Raw genomic sequence first — 15,416 nt, forward strand, 5'->3', positions numbered from 1 at the left:
TTTAATTTCATTCATTTTCTTGTTTAAAAAATACTGAACATTACAGTGTGGCAGCCAAAAATATTATGAAGGAATATATAATTGACTTTTTCAAGACCATATTATGAGTTACAACTTGTGAAAGCAGAAAACAGTGATATTTTTGTACAAAAATTTTATAGAGCCAGTATACCTCCTGATTCCTAAAACAAGGTTATTCTTTAAATTGCTTTTAAATGTCATGTTATCAATTAATTGGATTTTCTTATACATAAAGCTATGTTTAAGTTTATTGTTAATTTCACTAATGAATGTGTGATAAATATGCATTAAAAGTCACTGACTGTTTCATCTATACCAGGAATTGTAACAATTGGAGAAGAAAAAAAGATTTGTACAGCATCTGAAAATTTCCTCAGGATGTGTGAATCTACTGAGGTAAACAAAACTATGAAAAGTTTTGTTATTGTATAAAGACGTAACTAACACTTTTCCAATTCCTTAATATTTGACAACAAAAAGTTAGTGTCAGGACCCACCTCAATCCACATCTTAGGAAATAAGAACTCTTGGATGCAAGTTTAGTCCAAAAGGAAAATGTTTAATAGGATGGAATCGATTGTGGGAATACAAGACGGAATCTGACAAACGTTACATTTCAATCCTATATAAACCATTCCCATTTCAGCCCCTCCCCTCATCCATTTGGTCAGGCTGTCGTCAGTTGCTAGGTGTCAGGTCCTTCCATGGGAAAGGGAACTTTCCTTGGTTTTATGGTTATTGCTTTCCTTTTCAGTTGTAAATGAAGATACAATCCAGACCTGTCTGTCCCCCCTCCCTTCCCCAGTAGAACATCCCCTGTTGTTTGAAAATCGCTTTAGTAACCATCCTCTCCCCCCCCCTCGGAGAGATGGCAGAATCCCCAGAAATAGCACGTTGTTCTACCTATACAATTATGAAATGTGATATAAATGGATTCTGACATTCGGCTCTCCTTTCAGAAAAACGATGAGTCCATCTGTGGGGAAAGAAAACATAAATGTTAGCCTGGTTTGTTTGGATATTCTGTATGAAACCTCTTAAGCAACTTAGGTGCTTTAACATGGAGTTTGTTAACCCACTCATTTTCTGAGGAGGGGAGGTGTTTCCATGCCACTAAATATTGTATCGTTCCATGGTGTTTTCTGGAATCTAAGATTTCTTTCACTTCAAAATGTTGTTCTCCTTCCACCATGATGGGGGGTGGTGGTGGTGGGATTTTTTCTCGTAGTGGTGATTGTTGTTCTCTCTTTAATAGACTGCAGTGGAAGGTTGGGTGTATTCGTCTAAGATTTTTGGGTAGTTCTAATTCAACTGTTACTGGGTTTATGATTCTTTTAATTGGAAAGGGTCCAATATATTTTGGTCCTAGTTTTTTACAGGGTTGGAGTGATTTCAGGTATTTTGTGGATAAATATACCATCTCTCCTACCCTAAATGGTGTGGGATCGGTTCTTTTTTTGTCTGCCTGTGTCTTGTATGCTTTTCTGGCATCTTCCAATGCTTTCCTAACGATTGGCCATGTATTTTGTAATTGAGCAATCCATTCCTTCAGATCAGGGATAACCGGTTCTTTTGGGGTTAGTTATGGTTTTGGGTTGAAACTCTGGCCTGTAGCTACTTGAAAAGGAGTGTAACCTGTGCTTGAGTGGACTGCATTATTATATGCTACTTCTGCAAAAGGCAGTAGGTCCGTCCAGTCGGACTGCTGAAAATTAATATAGCATCTCAGATATTGTTCAAGTATATTATTAAGTCTTTCAGAAGCTCCGTCTGTCTGAGGATGGTGACTAGATGACAGTCCTTGGGTGGTTCCTAAGAGGGATAAAAATTCTTTCCAAAATGCCGACGTAAATTGTCAGATATGATGCGTTGTGGTACCCCGTGCAATCTGTAAATATGCTGTACAAAAAGTTTTGCTAATGCTTTTGCAGTCGGGATTTTTTGGCAAGGTATGAAATGTACTTGCTTAGAGAACAGATCTGTGACAGTCCAGACTACGGTGTTTCCATTACTTTCTGGCAGTTCTACGATAAAATCCATGGCTATTTCTTTCCATGGGGCTGAGGGGTTTGCCACCGGTTGTAACAGACCTGGCGGTTTCCCTTGCAGTCTTTTGGCCATCGCGCAAATTTGACAGCTACCCACATAGCTTTCTATGTCCTTTTTCATAGATGGCCACCAAAATTGCCTTTTAGTTAAGTGTAAGGTTTTTACAAAGCCAAAGTGTCCTGCTGATTTTGTATCATGGCACAGTTGCATGAAATTGATTCTCTGTGTGGCAGGTATATATAGCTTCTCCCCCACCCACGGCAGTCCATCTTTAATTGTGCACACATGTTTATTTTTCTGGAACCATTCATCACTTTCCAAAGATTTCCTGAATTCTATTCCAGTTTGGCTATCTACCTTCGGCTTCATTTTTTTTTGTGCCCTGGTGGTGACTGGTGCTGCCAGTTGTTGTTCCGGTACAAGTGGTTTAAAGTCAGTAACTCTTGTGCTGTTATATTGGGGCATGTGGGATAATGCATCTGCCAGGAAGTTCTTTCCCCCCGGTAAGTGTTTGAGAGTGAAATTGAATCGGTGAAAATGTTGGGACCAGTGGGCTTGCTTAGGAGTGAGCTTCCTGGGCGTTTTTAGTGCTTCCAAATTTTTGTGGTTTGTCCAGACCTGGAAAGGTATTTTATTTCCTTCTAAAAATTGGCGCCATGTTAGTAATGCCCACCTCAACGAGAATGCCTCTTTTTCCCATATTGGCCAGCGTTGTTCTGTTTCTGTGAGTTTTCTGGATGTGTATGCGCATGGTTGCAATGTCCCCCCATCATTTTCTTGTAATAGTACGGCTCCTACCGCTACATCACTCGCATCTGCCTGTATTACAAAAGGTTTGTCGGGATCTGGGTGTTTTAGGACAGGTTCAGCAGAAAAAAGTCTCTTTAGCCTCTCAAATGCTGCTTGACATTCCATTGACCATTTCAGAGGCTGGCTGGGTTTCACAGGTGACCCCCCCTTCGTTTTCAACAAATTTGTGAGGGGCATGGCTATTTGGCCAAATGCGGGGATGAATTGGCGGTAGAAGTTTGCAAACCCCAGGAAACTTTGCAATTGCTTCCGTGTGCGGGGGGATGCCCACTCTAGTACTGCCCTGACCTTCTCAGGGTCCATTTCAATGCCCTCTGGAGATATGCGATATCCCAGGTAGTCGATTTTTTCCTGATGGAATTCACACTTCGATAATTTAGCATATAAGTGGGCAGCTCGCAACTTCTTCAGGACTGCTCTGACTAGTTTGATATGTTCCTCTTTGGTTTCTGTGAAGATAAGGATGTCATCAAGGTAAACCAGGACCCCCTTATATAGGTGCTCTCTCAGCACGTCATTAATTAATTGCATAAAGACTGCGGGGGCCCCTTGCAGTCCGAATGGCAATACTTTGAATTGATAGCACCCCATTGGGCAGTTGAATGCAGTCTTCCATTCGTCTCCTTCCTTAATCCTAATACGGTAATATGCTTCCCTCAGGTCTAGTTTGGTAAAAATCTTTCCTTTCGATAGGTGGGATAACATATCCTTCATTAGGGGAAGGGGGTACAGATTACATTCACTAATTGTGTTCAAATTTCTATAGTCCACAACCAAACGAAAGGACCCATCCTTCTTCTCCCTGAACAGAACCGGGGCGGCCACTTTGGGTTTGGCAAGCTCAATAAATCCTCTTTCTAAGTTTTTCTTTATGAATCTCTCCATTTCTGCCATTTCCCTTGGGCTCATGGCATACATCCTGGGTTTTGGGAGTTTTGCCCCAGGTTTGAATTCTATGGTGCAGTCTGTGGGGCGGTGGGGGGGAAGCTCATCTGCTCTTTCCTCACTGAAAACCTCAGCCAGGTCCCTGTATTCCTCCGGTATCTCTGGTAATCCCTTCTCTTTCCCCACTGCTGCTGTCTCCTCCCTCTGGGTTGGGGGGGTGCTTTTGGAGTCTAAGTTCTTCTGCCCCCCCTTTGGGAAATTGAGTTCTGCTGTCCTCCAGTTTATCCCGGGGTTCCATTTCTTCAGCCATTCCAGTCCTAGGATCATTGGGCATTCCATGCCTGGGGCCACTTTAAACGTTATGTCCTCCTCATGGGGCCCCAGTGATAGGTGGATTGGTAAAGTGGCTAGGGTAGCTGGTCCTCCCCCTGCTATTGTCCCATCTAATTGACTAAAAGAGATTGGTTGTTTTAGCCTCCTCACTGGGATGCTCAATCTCTCCACCAGCGTTGGGCTGATAAGGCAGCGGATGCACCCAGAGTCTATCAGAGCTTTTATTTTGGCTGCTTCAGGCATAGGGGAAGCTAATATAGTCACTGTCTTAAGTATGGGTGGAAGGGGTCCACTTACCAATGGTTCTCCCTCTGAGCTGTCTTCCGAGTTGTCCACCGTCCCTGCGGTGCAGGCTGGAGTCCAGTCCCAGTTCCTGGCAGGAATTGTGGACTCTACAGCCTCTGTCCCCTTCATGGAAGATTCTTTTGTGTTGCCTTGGGGCTTCCCCGGCTTCTTGGAGGATGATGCCTCTGGTTTTCGTGGGGGGGCTTTTGAACGACATTCTGCAGCACGGTGGCCCTCTCTCCCGCAGTTGAAGCAACTTGTTGATTTTTTGGCTGTGGCTGGTGGTTTTTCCCCCTCGCGTGTTTGCTCGGGTGGCAGGCGGCCCCATGGTTTTCCTCTGCGGTGTCTCTTCAGTAGGTCTATTTCCACTTCCTCCGCCAGGATGTACCAGTCGTCGAGGTGGGGTGGGTCTCCTCGAGGCAGGCAAGCATCATACAGGTCGTAGTTCAGACCGTCTTTGAAGTGGCTAAGGAGGATGTCTTCTGGCCAGTTCAGCTTGCTGGCAATGGCTCGGAATTCTTGGGTATAATCAGCCACTGCTCGCCTGCCCTGCCTCACTGTTTTGATTCTCTCCCGGGCCTTACGGTCAGCCAAAGGATCCTCGAACCGTCGCCTCAAAGATGACATGAATCGGTTGAAGTCGTTGAGTTCTGGGGCGTTGGAGTCATGCAAGTTCACCACCCAGTCTGCAGCCGTCCCGTCCAGGGCAGATTGCACAATTCGGATGCGTGTTTTGTCACTGGGGATGTCCCGTCCGTACTCTTCCATGTAGCTGAGGACTTGGGTTAGGAAAAATCCCAGTCGTGATGGCTCCCCCTTGAATTTGACTTCCAGGGGCGGGAGTCTTTGGCTGGAGCGTTGTCTGCGCCATGGCCGGTATCGCTCCTCATCCTGGTCCCCATCTGTGGTTCTGGGGGGGGTACTGCTGAGGCAGCAATTCCTGTTCCATTGGATGGCCCCGGGGTTTCAGGTGTTGGATCCCCTCCGTTACCTTTCCAGTTGCGTCCCCAGGCGCTGCCTCGGTTGCGATTTTCAGCTCTCTCCTCCCTCAGTGAACTCAGGGTTGCTTTCATCAGATCAATGGCCTTTTCCAGGATCCGCTCCTCCTCGCTGGCGTGCAGGGAACTCTCCATCTCTTGCCTCCATTCCGGTTGGTGGTTACTACGCCTCAGGGTCGTTTCTCCCGAAGCCTTTTCCCACTCACTTTTCCTTCCAACGCCCATCGACCACCGGGGTTTTCGGTCGTACTGCTTCCCCGGGGGAATATGCTGCTTCAGCTTCCCATTGTCTCTGGGATTCCATTTGGGGGGAAGACTCCCCCTCCATGGGGCTTCCCTCCTCTCTTGCTTCGTCGCCAGACATTGTATTTGTTGCAAAGTCCCCCGGTAAGGTTTTCCCTTCCAGGTTGACTCTTAAAGCAGATTCTGTCTACTGTCAGGACCCACCTCAATCCACATCTTAGGAAATAAGAACTCTTGGATGCAAGTTTAGTCCAAAAGGAAAATGTTTACTAGGATGGAATCGATTGTGGGAATACAAGACGGAATCTGACAAACGTTACATTTCAATCCTATATAAACCATTCCCATTTCAGCCCCTCCCCTCATCCATTTGGTCAGGCTGTCGTCAGTTGCTAGGTGTCAGGTCCTTCCATGGGAAAGGGAACTCTCCTTGGTTTTATGGTTATTGTTTTCCTTTTCAGTTGTAAATGAAGATACAATCCAGACCTGTCTGTCCCCCCTCCCTTCCCCAGTAGAACATCCCCTGTTGTTTGAAAATCGCTTTAGTAACCATCCTCTCCCCCCCCCTCGGAGAGATGGCAGAATCCCCAGAAATAGCACGTTGTTCTACCTATACAATTATGAAATGTGATATAAATGGATTCTGACAGTTAGCTAGTTAATTCTGATGATTCTGTTTGTTGTAAGTCCTTTTCAACTGAGGAAGGTGTTGATCTGAATGGTCATAAATAAAGTCCTTAATACCATCATATTTTTGATTGAACAAATGACTGTTTTTAATAATATAGGGAAAAGGTATTTTATGGATGATTTACGCATTAATGAAGGGCTTATCATTGTTCATTTTCAGTTGATTGGTGGCCCCATATAAACTCAGTGGGCAATTTGCAACTATCTTTTAGTCAAATACTTTCCATGTCTTAGTATAGAAAATGATAAAATATATCAACCCGAGCTTTTATTGAAGCAACATATCATCAGTTTCTTTAGCCATCGGGCCAGTTCAGACATAATTATATTTCATTTCTAAGCCATGTTTGGGAAGATTAAAACTATATTGCTGTATATACTTTATCTCATCTCTTCCAGTTAAATCATATATTAGCTTTTCATATTTTTTTATTTGAGAAGAGGCGAAATTACATTTTGCTAGATTGCACTTTTGATTGGCTCACAGTTTATCCAGTACAGACATAGCTGTCTTTCTCTTCTTCAGATAAATGCAGTTTTGCTTCCATCTGGGAAAAAGAAAGAACAAAACAGGCAGCAGGGAAATACTGAGGAAAGATGTTCAACCCCTGTTTACTTACTAAAGTAGGCTTTGTTATTGCATTGATAGCTTGGCTATCAATGAAACTAAGACAGCTTTTCCCAATTTTCAAATTCACTGTAAAGAAAATAATGAATAATGGTAGTGACAATATGACTATTTGTGTGTGCACTGTGATATTTGCATAGCATGGGTTCAGTTGATATTCTTAGTTTGTAACTTTTTTTCTTCCTTTTGTAGCTGAACATGACATTCCATTTGTTTATTGTAGCCCTGGCTGGGGCTGGAGCAGCTGTCATTGCTATGGTAAGATTTAGACAACTTTGCCTTTATAGTAAGTTGTAATCTATGTCCTCGGGATCCTTATAACATTAAAGGTAATCCCAGGAACTTTGATGCTCCATCAGGAAATACATGTCAAAAGAGATAGGGAATATGAATATGTCCTCTAGTAAACATCGTGATTAAATAGGTATTTGAATTCAAATCTCTTTAGTCCTAATAATAAAACCTTATTCAGTTGTCTTACAATTCATTCATGATTGTTTGGAATGCAGTTTTAAGCATTCAAAGAAAAGACAATTATATACACAAAATCAAATATAAAAAAAATTAACAATAATTTTAGTATCTAATAGTCATTTGATCCTGCAAACCTTAAACTTTTTTTACTTTAGTTATTCCTTCTTGACTCTTTTGAAATATTTACTAATTTCAACAATTACCAAGTTCAGATCTGAGTGTTTTATGGACCAGATGTAGGCCCAAAACAAATTGATAATCACAACTCCAAAATTGAATGGCAAAATTACCAAATTTGGCCAACAAAAGTTTTTATTTATATTTTTAGCAAAATCAAGAGTGAGAGTGGCTGTCTTAAATCTTGTTAGACATAATATGTTCCTTTCAATCCTTAAACCTCTTCCCAAATCTTCTTAATACTTTCCAAAAGGGCTAATATTTTTGGGTTTGAATTGTTAATGTTTGGGGGTACACTCCATGCACAATGACTACCAAAGTTGGTGGCTGTTATTATATTTTTCAGACTAGAAGAGATTAATTCTTTAAAGTAGCTTAATTTTTAAGAGTGCCAAGTAAATGATTTTGTTCACTATATAATGCATTTAATTATTTTATAATTTTGTAACTCTTTTACGCTTGACTGTATAAAAACAATTCTTGATAAAACAACTATAGTCAGAATGTTCACAATGATAAAATCCACACCTAAGATAAAATTTTCACTGCTTCATATAGTAAACACAATATACATCTTCTTTCATATCACAGAAAGTTTTTTGACACGGAGAAATATTGTTGATTTTCAGATGATTATGAATTATGATTTGCCAATAAGAATAACTTTCAAACTCACATTAAAACAGTGTTATTGCATTTGAATGATGTTAGTAACAGTACAAAATGACAGAGACCACCAGTGTAAGGCCTATGACAAAGATGTACAGACAGGTAGGGGTCAAAATTTCTATTTGGGTTTTGAGTTCCAATCCTTGAAATTACACTAGTTTTTTCAGGTTTTGATATTAAAAGCATCAAAAGTGGATTTTATTTTGAAAAGGCAACTGGACTGGCAAGGCAACAAATCTCTCTCAACAGATGAGGAGGGATAAGACACCACCTATGCCCAATTTACAATGCAGGCCTTTTGGCTGTTCCACAACAGTTTCTACACCTCTGACTCAGGTTATTCTGAGGTCACAGATAAAACTCCAAGTAAGGACAATGGCTCTCAGAGAGTGTTAAGACCAGTTGACTGCAAAGAAAATGCAATCTTTCCATTTCTATTCTCTCCTCCTCCCATATCTAACAAAATGAAATTGAATGGTGAAAAAAGTAAGGTTCTACATTTAGGCAAGAAAAACCAAATGTATAGGTATAGTATAGGGGGTACCTTGCTCAATAGTAGTAACTGTGAGAGGGATCTCGGAGTCCTAGTGGACAATCACTAGCCAACACAGTGCATTAACAGAAGGATAGAATCAAGATCACATGAAGTATTAATACCACTTTACAATGCCTTGGTAAGGCCACACTTGGAATACTGCATCCAGTGTTGGTCACCATGATGTAAAAAGATGTTGAGACTCTAGAAAGAGTACAGAGAAGAACAACAAAGATGATTAGGGGACTGGAAGCTAAAACATATAAGGAATGGCTGCTGAAATTGGGTATGTCTAGTTTAATAAAGAGAAGGATGAGGGGGGACATGATATAGTTCCAATATCTCAGGGGCTGCCACAAAGAAGAGGGAGTCAAGCTATTCTCCAAAGCACCTGAAAGCAGGACAAGAAGCAACGGATGGAAACTAGTCAAGGAGAGAAGCAACCTAGAACTAAGGAGAAACTTCCTGACAGTTAGAACAATTAACCAGTGGAACAACCTGCCTCCAGAAGCTGTGAATGCTCCAACACTGGAAGTTGTTGAGAAGAGACTGGACAGCCATTTGTCTGAAATGGTATAGGGTTTCCTGCCTGAGCAGGGGGTTGGACTAGATGATCTCCAAGGTCCCTTCCAATTTTACTATTATAATTATTATACACACACCATCCTGTCAGAAGCTATAATTCCCTGTCCTACCAACTAATCTCAACTGTCAATAACTGTCCTTCTGTCTCCACAGCATCCAATACAACTGAGGAAACTTCCAGGTTAGGAAACAACATGTCTTGTTTTTTCTCAAAAAAATCAGTCCAGTTGCCTTTTCAACATAAACACTTTTGATGCTACTATGACCTGGATAACTGAGAATCTTCATAGATACTAAAAACAATTGTACAAAAATCCCTGAAAATTTATCTTTGTTCAGAGGACTGTAAAATGCTTGACCTAGCTCTCAGGTTACATATGACACCTGTAAGTAAAATAACTGTAGATACACTGAGACCTTCTGAGGCCTTGGGAAGCTTCATCTCCATCTCAGAGAGATTGTCTCTTTGTAAGCTCTGTTTCTGACATCATTGTCCCAAGGGTACCACAATGTCTTTTCTGACATCTCCATTTCCACACTTGTTTAGTTTTACACATCCTGATTACCAAGGATGGCATGGAGATAAAGTGATCCTTTTAAATTGGCTATGTTCCATGAGACCCTCCTAACCCCCCCTAGAAGATTGGGATTCCTATCAGAGGGTTTGTTTTTACCCATTAAATCCCCCTTTCCCCCAAAAATCTGAAGTCAGTGGCCACAAGAGAGAATTAGTCTTCTGATGCCCATTTTCTAAAAGTCGTTCTTCCAGCAGCAAGAAAATTGAAACACCCCTGCAGTACAGCAAGAAAGGAGCTTTTGCTAGACAAGCAGTAGTTCCTTATACAACAAATGTATATTTTCAGCATTGAAGTGCAGAAACTAGGTAGATAGGAAGTTAAAAAAATAAAATCATTAAAGTTAATGTCAAAAAAGAACAAAAGATGTGGTTGGGTTGGTTTAAAGGAAAGGCAAAAAACGTAGCGTAATAATTCTGCAAACTGGTATGGATAGAAGTGATCAGAAATGGTTCTGCGAAAGTAAAAAAAGATACACACACACACAAACACATACACACTAAAGTGAGTAAATGAGATGGAGTATAGATAAAAAGCTACCGTAAATAATTATTGAACAAGTTAAAAAAAACAGGAATACGTATGACTGCATTTCCAACAAGCCAAAAGCCATAAAGAAAAGGAATAATTGCAAAATTAAAAATAGCAAATTAGTATTTTCAATTTGTATTTTGTTTGCCATGACCTATTTTAAGAATGTAATTGTTTTAAATAATTCCTGCTTATTTTAGTAAAGAGCTTTTAAAGTACACACATTCTCAAAGTATTCAAGTGGATATGATAAAATGTAATGTTAATAAGACTAAAACCACAAAATTTCCTTCCTTCCTTCCTTCCTTCCTTCCTTCCTTCCTTCCTTCCTTCCTTCCTTCCTTCCTTCCTTCCTTCCTTCCTTCCTTCCTAGGTCCACTATCTTATGGTTCTGTCTGCTAACTGGGCCTATGTGAAAGATGCTTGCAGAATGCAGAAGTATGAGGATATTAAATCAAAGGAAGAGCAAGAATTACATGATATTCATTCTACCCGCTCCAAAGAGCGGCTTAATGCCTACACATAAGGGAAACCTTGTCTTACTTTCTACCATTATTTACTTTGTTGTTTAACTAAAGGCCACCCATCTTTCCATTTTTAAAATCAGAATGAAAAAGTGATTCTCACAAAGCATAGTAGGGTGACTTGTACATTGCCCCTATATAATTCTTGGTTGTCCAGCACTTGGTTTCTTAATTAGTTAATAGCTTGTGTGATCAGTTTCTACTACAAAGCTCCTGAAACAGCCTTTCCTGCACCCTAAAATGATTTTCTGTTAGATTCAGAATACTAACTATTGTCAAATACAGAGATATGTTTTTTTAAAAATCACTTCATATGTGTTAACACATAACACTTTTTTTCTTATAAGTTTTTGAAAAAGAACAAATGGCTTTTTATACATTTTAGTTTGAATTTTAGTAAGTACTTTAACTACAGGTATGCTTCTAAGGGACCCCTCGTACACCATGTACAATTTTTTGAGGAGGCACATTGCTGACATTCCTTCAGATTTGGAAACCTTGCCAGATGGACCAGCGTGCATCTTGATGGAGGGTCCTGAGAACATTTTAAAAACAATCAAAGGTGCAATTTCTAAATTTGTAAGAGTAGGTAAAAAACAAAAAGAAGTGCTTCTTATCTTTGTTAACATTGTATTATTCTTGATGTACTTAATGGAGTCTTCACTATTTTAAAGTTTCATTGATGGCTATTCCTGTTTATATTGTGAGCATGCAAACTGTAGTGCTTGTAATGCATGGCCATGCGTCTTTTTCAAAGCGTATGATGACCACCATTACCCTCAAGATTTGCGGTGTATAGACAAATGTTACATAGAGTTATGTATAGGTTACTACAGAATGACCTCTGTAATCCCAAAATGGCTATGCTAAACTGGAGCTGTTCATGTGCTGATCTGCGCAATTTTTTCTTAGCTATATTTATAAAAATGCTATATCTACAATACAGCAATCTTAAGAGCCAGAGTCTTTTTACCTGCTTTAAACAATTAAGTGGATTGCACCTGTCTGAATTATACATAGAATGTATGTGATTTTTTTTGTTGAGGAGGCTTCCATAATTGTAATAGCTTGGCTTGTAGCTTTCCTACATACATACTGGTTTACCTGTATAATGTTAAAGTGAAGTTAATGGCTGCTACTGGAGCTATTGTTTGGAAATGTTAATAATATATTTGAACCTTTATTTTCAATAAGAAAGTATTAAGAGAAAAGTCAGTCATGTTAATCTGAAAGAAGTACCTGTCTAAAAACAAACAAAAACACATAAAAACATATAAAAATGAAAAAAAGTACTATTGGACCAAATTTGGTGTTTTTATTTTTATTTTTTGCCTATTTCTAATGCTACAAGAATGCTGTAAAGTGTCTTTTAAAGTGATGTATTCTGACAAGACATTTTTGTCAGTGTTTTTTTAAAAAAAACCTAGCTAGTTTGTGCACTTATTGGATCATTGTGAATTCTTTCTCAGTGTAAGTGCATTTCTAATAAAAATTCTTGAGTAAAACTCTTCTTTGTACAATTACTAGTCATGCATCATCAGTAATTTTTACCAATTCTTGTAGTAAGTAGAAGGTAATTCAATAGTTACTTGTGGCATGTTTATGCATCAAGTTGTATTAGTTCATTTTGCATTTTTTAAATTTGTTTTGTTTTTATTTTTATTTTTTTTACACTTTACTGTCTTATAAGGGGTCAACATTCCAAAATGTGCAGTACCAGTATTTACAGTTCTGCAAAGGTATTATTAACTTCTTTGTATTCTATATTGTAGTGTTTCAGTTTTGTGTCTTAAAACAGTTTGTGATGCTTTTTAAAATGTCTTTTAAACTCATGTAATGATGTTGATGCTTTTGGCTTTTCTCTGTATTAGAGTTTGTATTTTCACAAAGAATGCTTTGTAGCAAGCATTATAATTAATCTGTTTTGTACATAAATGTGCCAACAGCTTGATGGTGGCGTTTTTGAACTGTAGAACCAAGTGCTTGCAAAAATGTAATAAACACACTTGTGTACTTTGTGTACTTATTGTCTGTGTTTCATTTCTCCCTTTTTCTGAAGAAGTTCCTATTTCTCAAAGATTTAGACAGATACAACTGCTGATCACAGAAGTGATATCATAAGTTATTGTATCCTTATCTGGGAGGTTTTTTCAAGGATATTATGATTACGTTGTTCATCTTAATTGTGAAAATAAGAGCAAATTAAATATATAACTCCATATTCAAGATATAATTCTTTATTCAACTCTTTATTCATTTAAATGTCAGAAACATGTAATAGGCAACCCATGTATGAACCATAAAAGAAGCTAGCATCTTATCTTCTGGCACTGCAGAAATTCAATAGTATAGTATCAAATTATAGACAAAATTAAAATAAAATAGGTTCAGTATACCTGTTCTATATTTTTTTTCAAAAGTCAAAATTTGAAGTAGGAAGATTAGAAACAGGCTCAATACTCTGGTCCTATCTCTTCAGTAACATCACTTCTTCTACAACCTTTAGACATCAAAGATATCAGCTGAATTCATGTGCATCTACAAGCAGTTTGTTTAACTGTTAGCAAGCTTCTTCTTGAAGTAATCAAAGTAAATTGCTCTATTTCAGACAATGATCAGTGCTTAAAATTTAATTTAATTTAATTGGGTTTTAGTTTAACTTCAGGGACTGTAATTTAATTAATAGTTTTAATTGATTTTAATTTTGTATGCTATGTATTTTAATTTTCCCTGTAAATCGCCCTGAGTCCTACGGGAATAGGGCGGTATATAAATTTAAATAATAAATAAATAATAAATAAAAACATGTAATCAAATCACCCTTAATCTATGACAAGTGTTAAAAAAACAGATGAGTAATGAATAGAGTGAGCACAAAACACTGGACCCATCTAAGGTCATGAACAGCAATTGGATACAACGTAATATAATACTCTACATAGATTATTATTAAGACCAAAAGTAAAACCACTAAAACTAATAGCACTAATAATGATATTGTATAAAAAGGATTTTTTCAGTTGACCACAACTTTGTGAAATTTATTTATTTATCATATTTCTGTATGCCTTTCCTAAGTGATTCTAAGTCACTTAGTTACCTTGTCCACTCAGATTTTATCTCTCTTTGATATCAAAATTGAAATTACTCACATTTTCTTCAAAAGGCCATATTCGTAATTCTAAAAGGCCCTTTTAAAAGTCCGCTCTGAAAGCTGGCCATCATTCATCATGTTGGTTGTTGGAAGCACTTTTAGAGGACCCATAGTTTTACCTGGAACATAGAACAAAATCTTTATCACTTCCGTATTTACCTAATGCTGGATTAACACAAGAAGCAATGGGTGGAAACTAACCAAAGAGAAGCAACCTAGAAGTAAGGAGAAATTTCCTGACAGTTAGAACAATTAATCAATGGAACAACCTGCCTCCAGAAGCTGTGAATGCACCAACAGTGGAAGTTTTTAAGAAGAGATTGGACAGCCATTTGTCTGAAATGGTAAAGGGTTTCCTGCCTGAGCAGGGGGTTGGACTAGATGATCTCCAAGGTTCCTCCCATTATTGTCATCATCATCATCAACATCATCATCATCATCATCATCATCATCATCATCATCATCATCATCATCATTCTACTGCTCTCCATAAAACTTTGGAGCAAGTTGCCTAAGGTGAGATGGATTTTTTTAAAAAAACCCAGTTAAAAAGTGCGTGAGGGTTTTCCACATGCTGACTTCAATGCAATAGACTTCATGGATATCCCATCCTAAGCATCTATGTAACTACAAAGCTAACTTTTGTGTATCCAGAACATGTATTACCTGTTAGTAATCCAAGTAACAGGTCATGAAATCATCCTTTGTGGGTGCATCATAGCTCTGAATGTGAGAGTGATACAAAACACACCTAAGGTGTTGAAGGACAACTTATGCATCACAACCCCATTTTTGCTGATGCAAAGGTTGATTTCATGACCTGTTACTTGGATTAGTTGCAAGAGACCCATTACATCTTCAAAAATACTTTCAACTCATTTAGCACCTGGTTTCTTTTCCTAGATTCCATCTGAAATGGAATTTGGATACCCTAAATTTCTTTTTCAGTCACACTGAACTTTCCTTTTCAAAGTGCTTAAAACGACTGGTAAAACGTGAACTTGGATGAAACCTAAAATTTTCTGTTAGCTGGATTTATTTAACATGTATGTATATTGCATTTGGAAGATACTGTACCCTTTTAAAAATTTTATGTGCCATACATCTCTGATCAAATCTAAAAATGTTTTTAGTTTTGGCTTAGACACAGAAGCACATACTTACTTTGACCATTAAGTAAGTAAAAGAGAAATGCTAACCACTGGCAGATAGTTTGCCTTGTTTGCTACTGGATGAGGATTGCTTGCAGA

The 15,416-nt window shown here is 38.7% G+C and overlaps 1 protein-coding gene across 2 annotated transcripts in view; it reads left to right on the forward strand.

Annotated features, from left to right (window-relative positions):
- GPM6A (glycoprotein M6A) overlaps positions 1-13,011 on the forward strand; it is a gene marked incomplete at its 5' end in the record, with an annotated part of 134,718 nt that extends 121,707 nt beyond the window's left edge. For both annotated transcript variants that reach the window (XM_081332410.1, XM_081332411.1), the window contains 3 exons: positions 341-417; positions 7,135-7,200; positions 10,862-13,011. In XM_081332410.1, coding sequence (XP_081188536.1) covers positions 341-417; positions 7,135-7,200; positions 10,862-11,014 — 296 coding nt within the window. In that variant the 3' untranslated portion in view covers positions 11,015-13,011. The remainder of the gene's footprint in view (positions 1-340; positions 418-7,134; positions 7,201-10,861) is intronic.
- Between the last annotated feature and the right edge of the window lie 2,405 nt (positions 13,012-15,416).

Source organism: Vipera berus (assembly GCF_964194415.1).
Source record: "Vipera berus genome assembly, chromosome: 7".
Classification (NCBI taxonomy): domain Eukaryota; kingdom Metazoa; phylum Chordata; class Lepidosauria; order Squamata; family Viperidae; genus Vipera; species Vipera berus.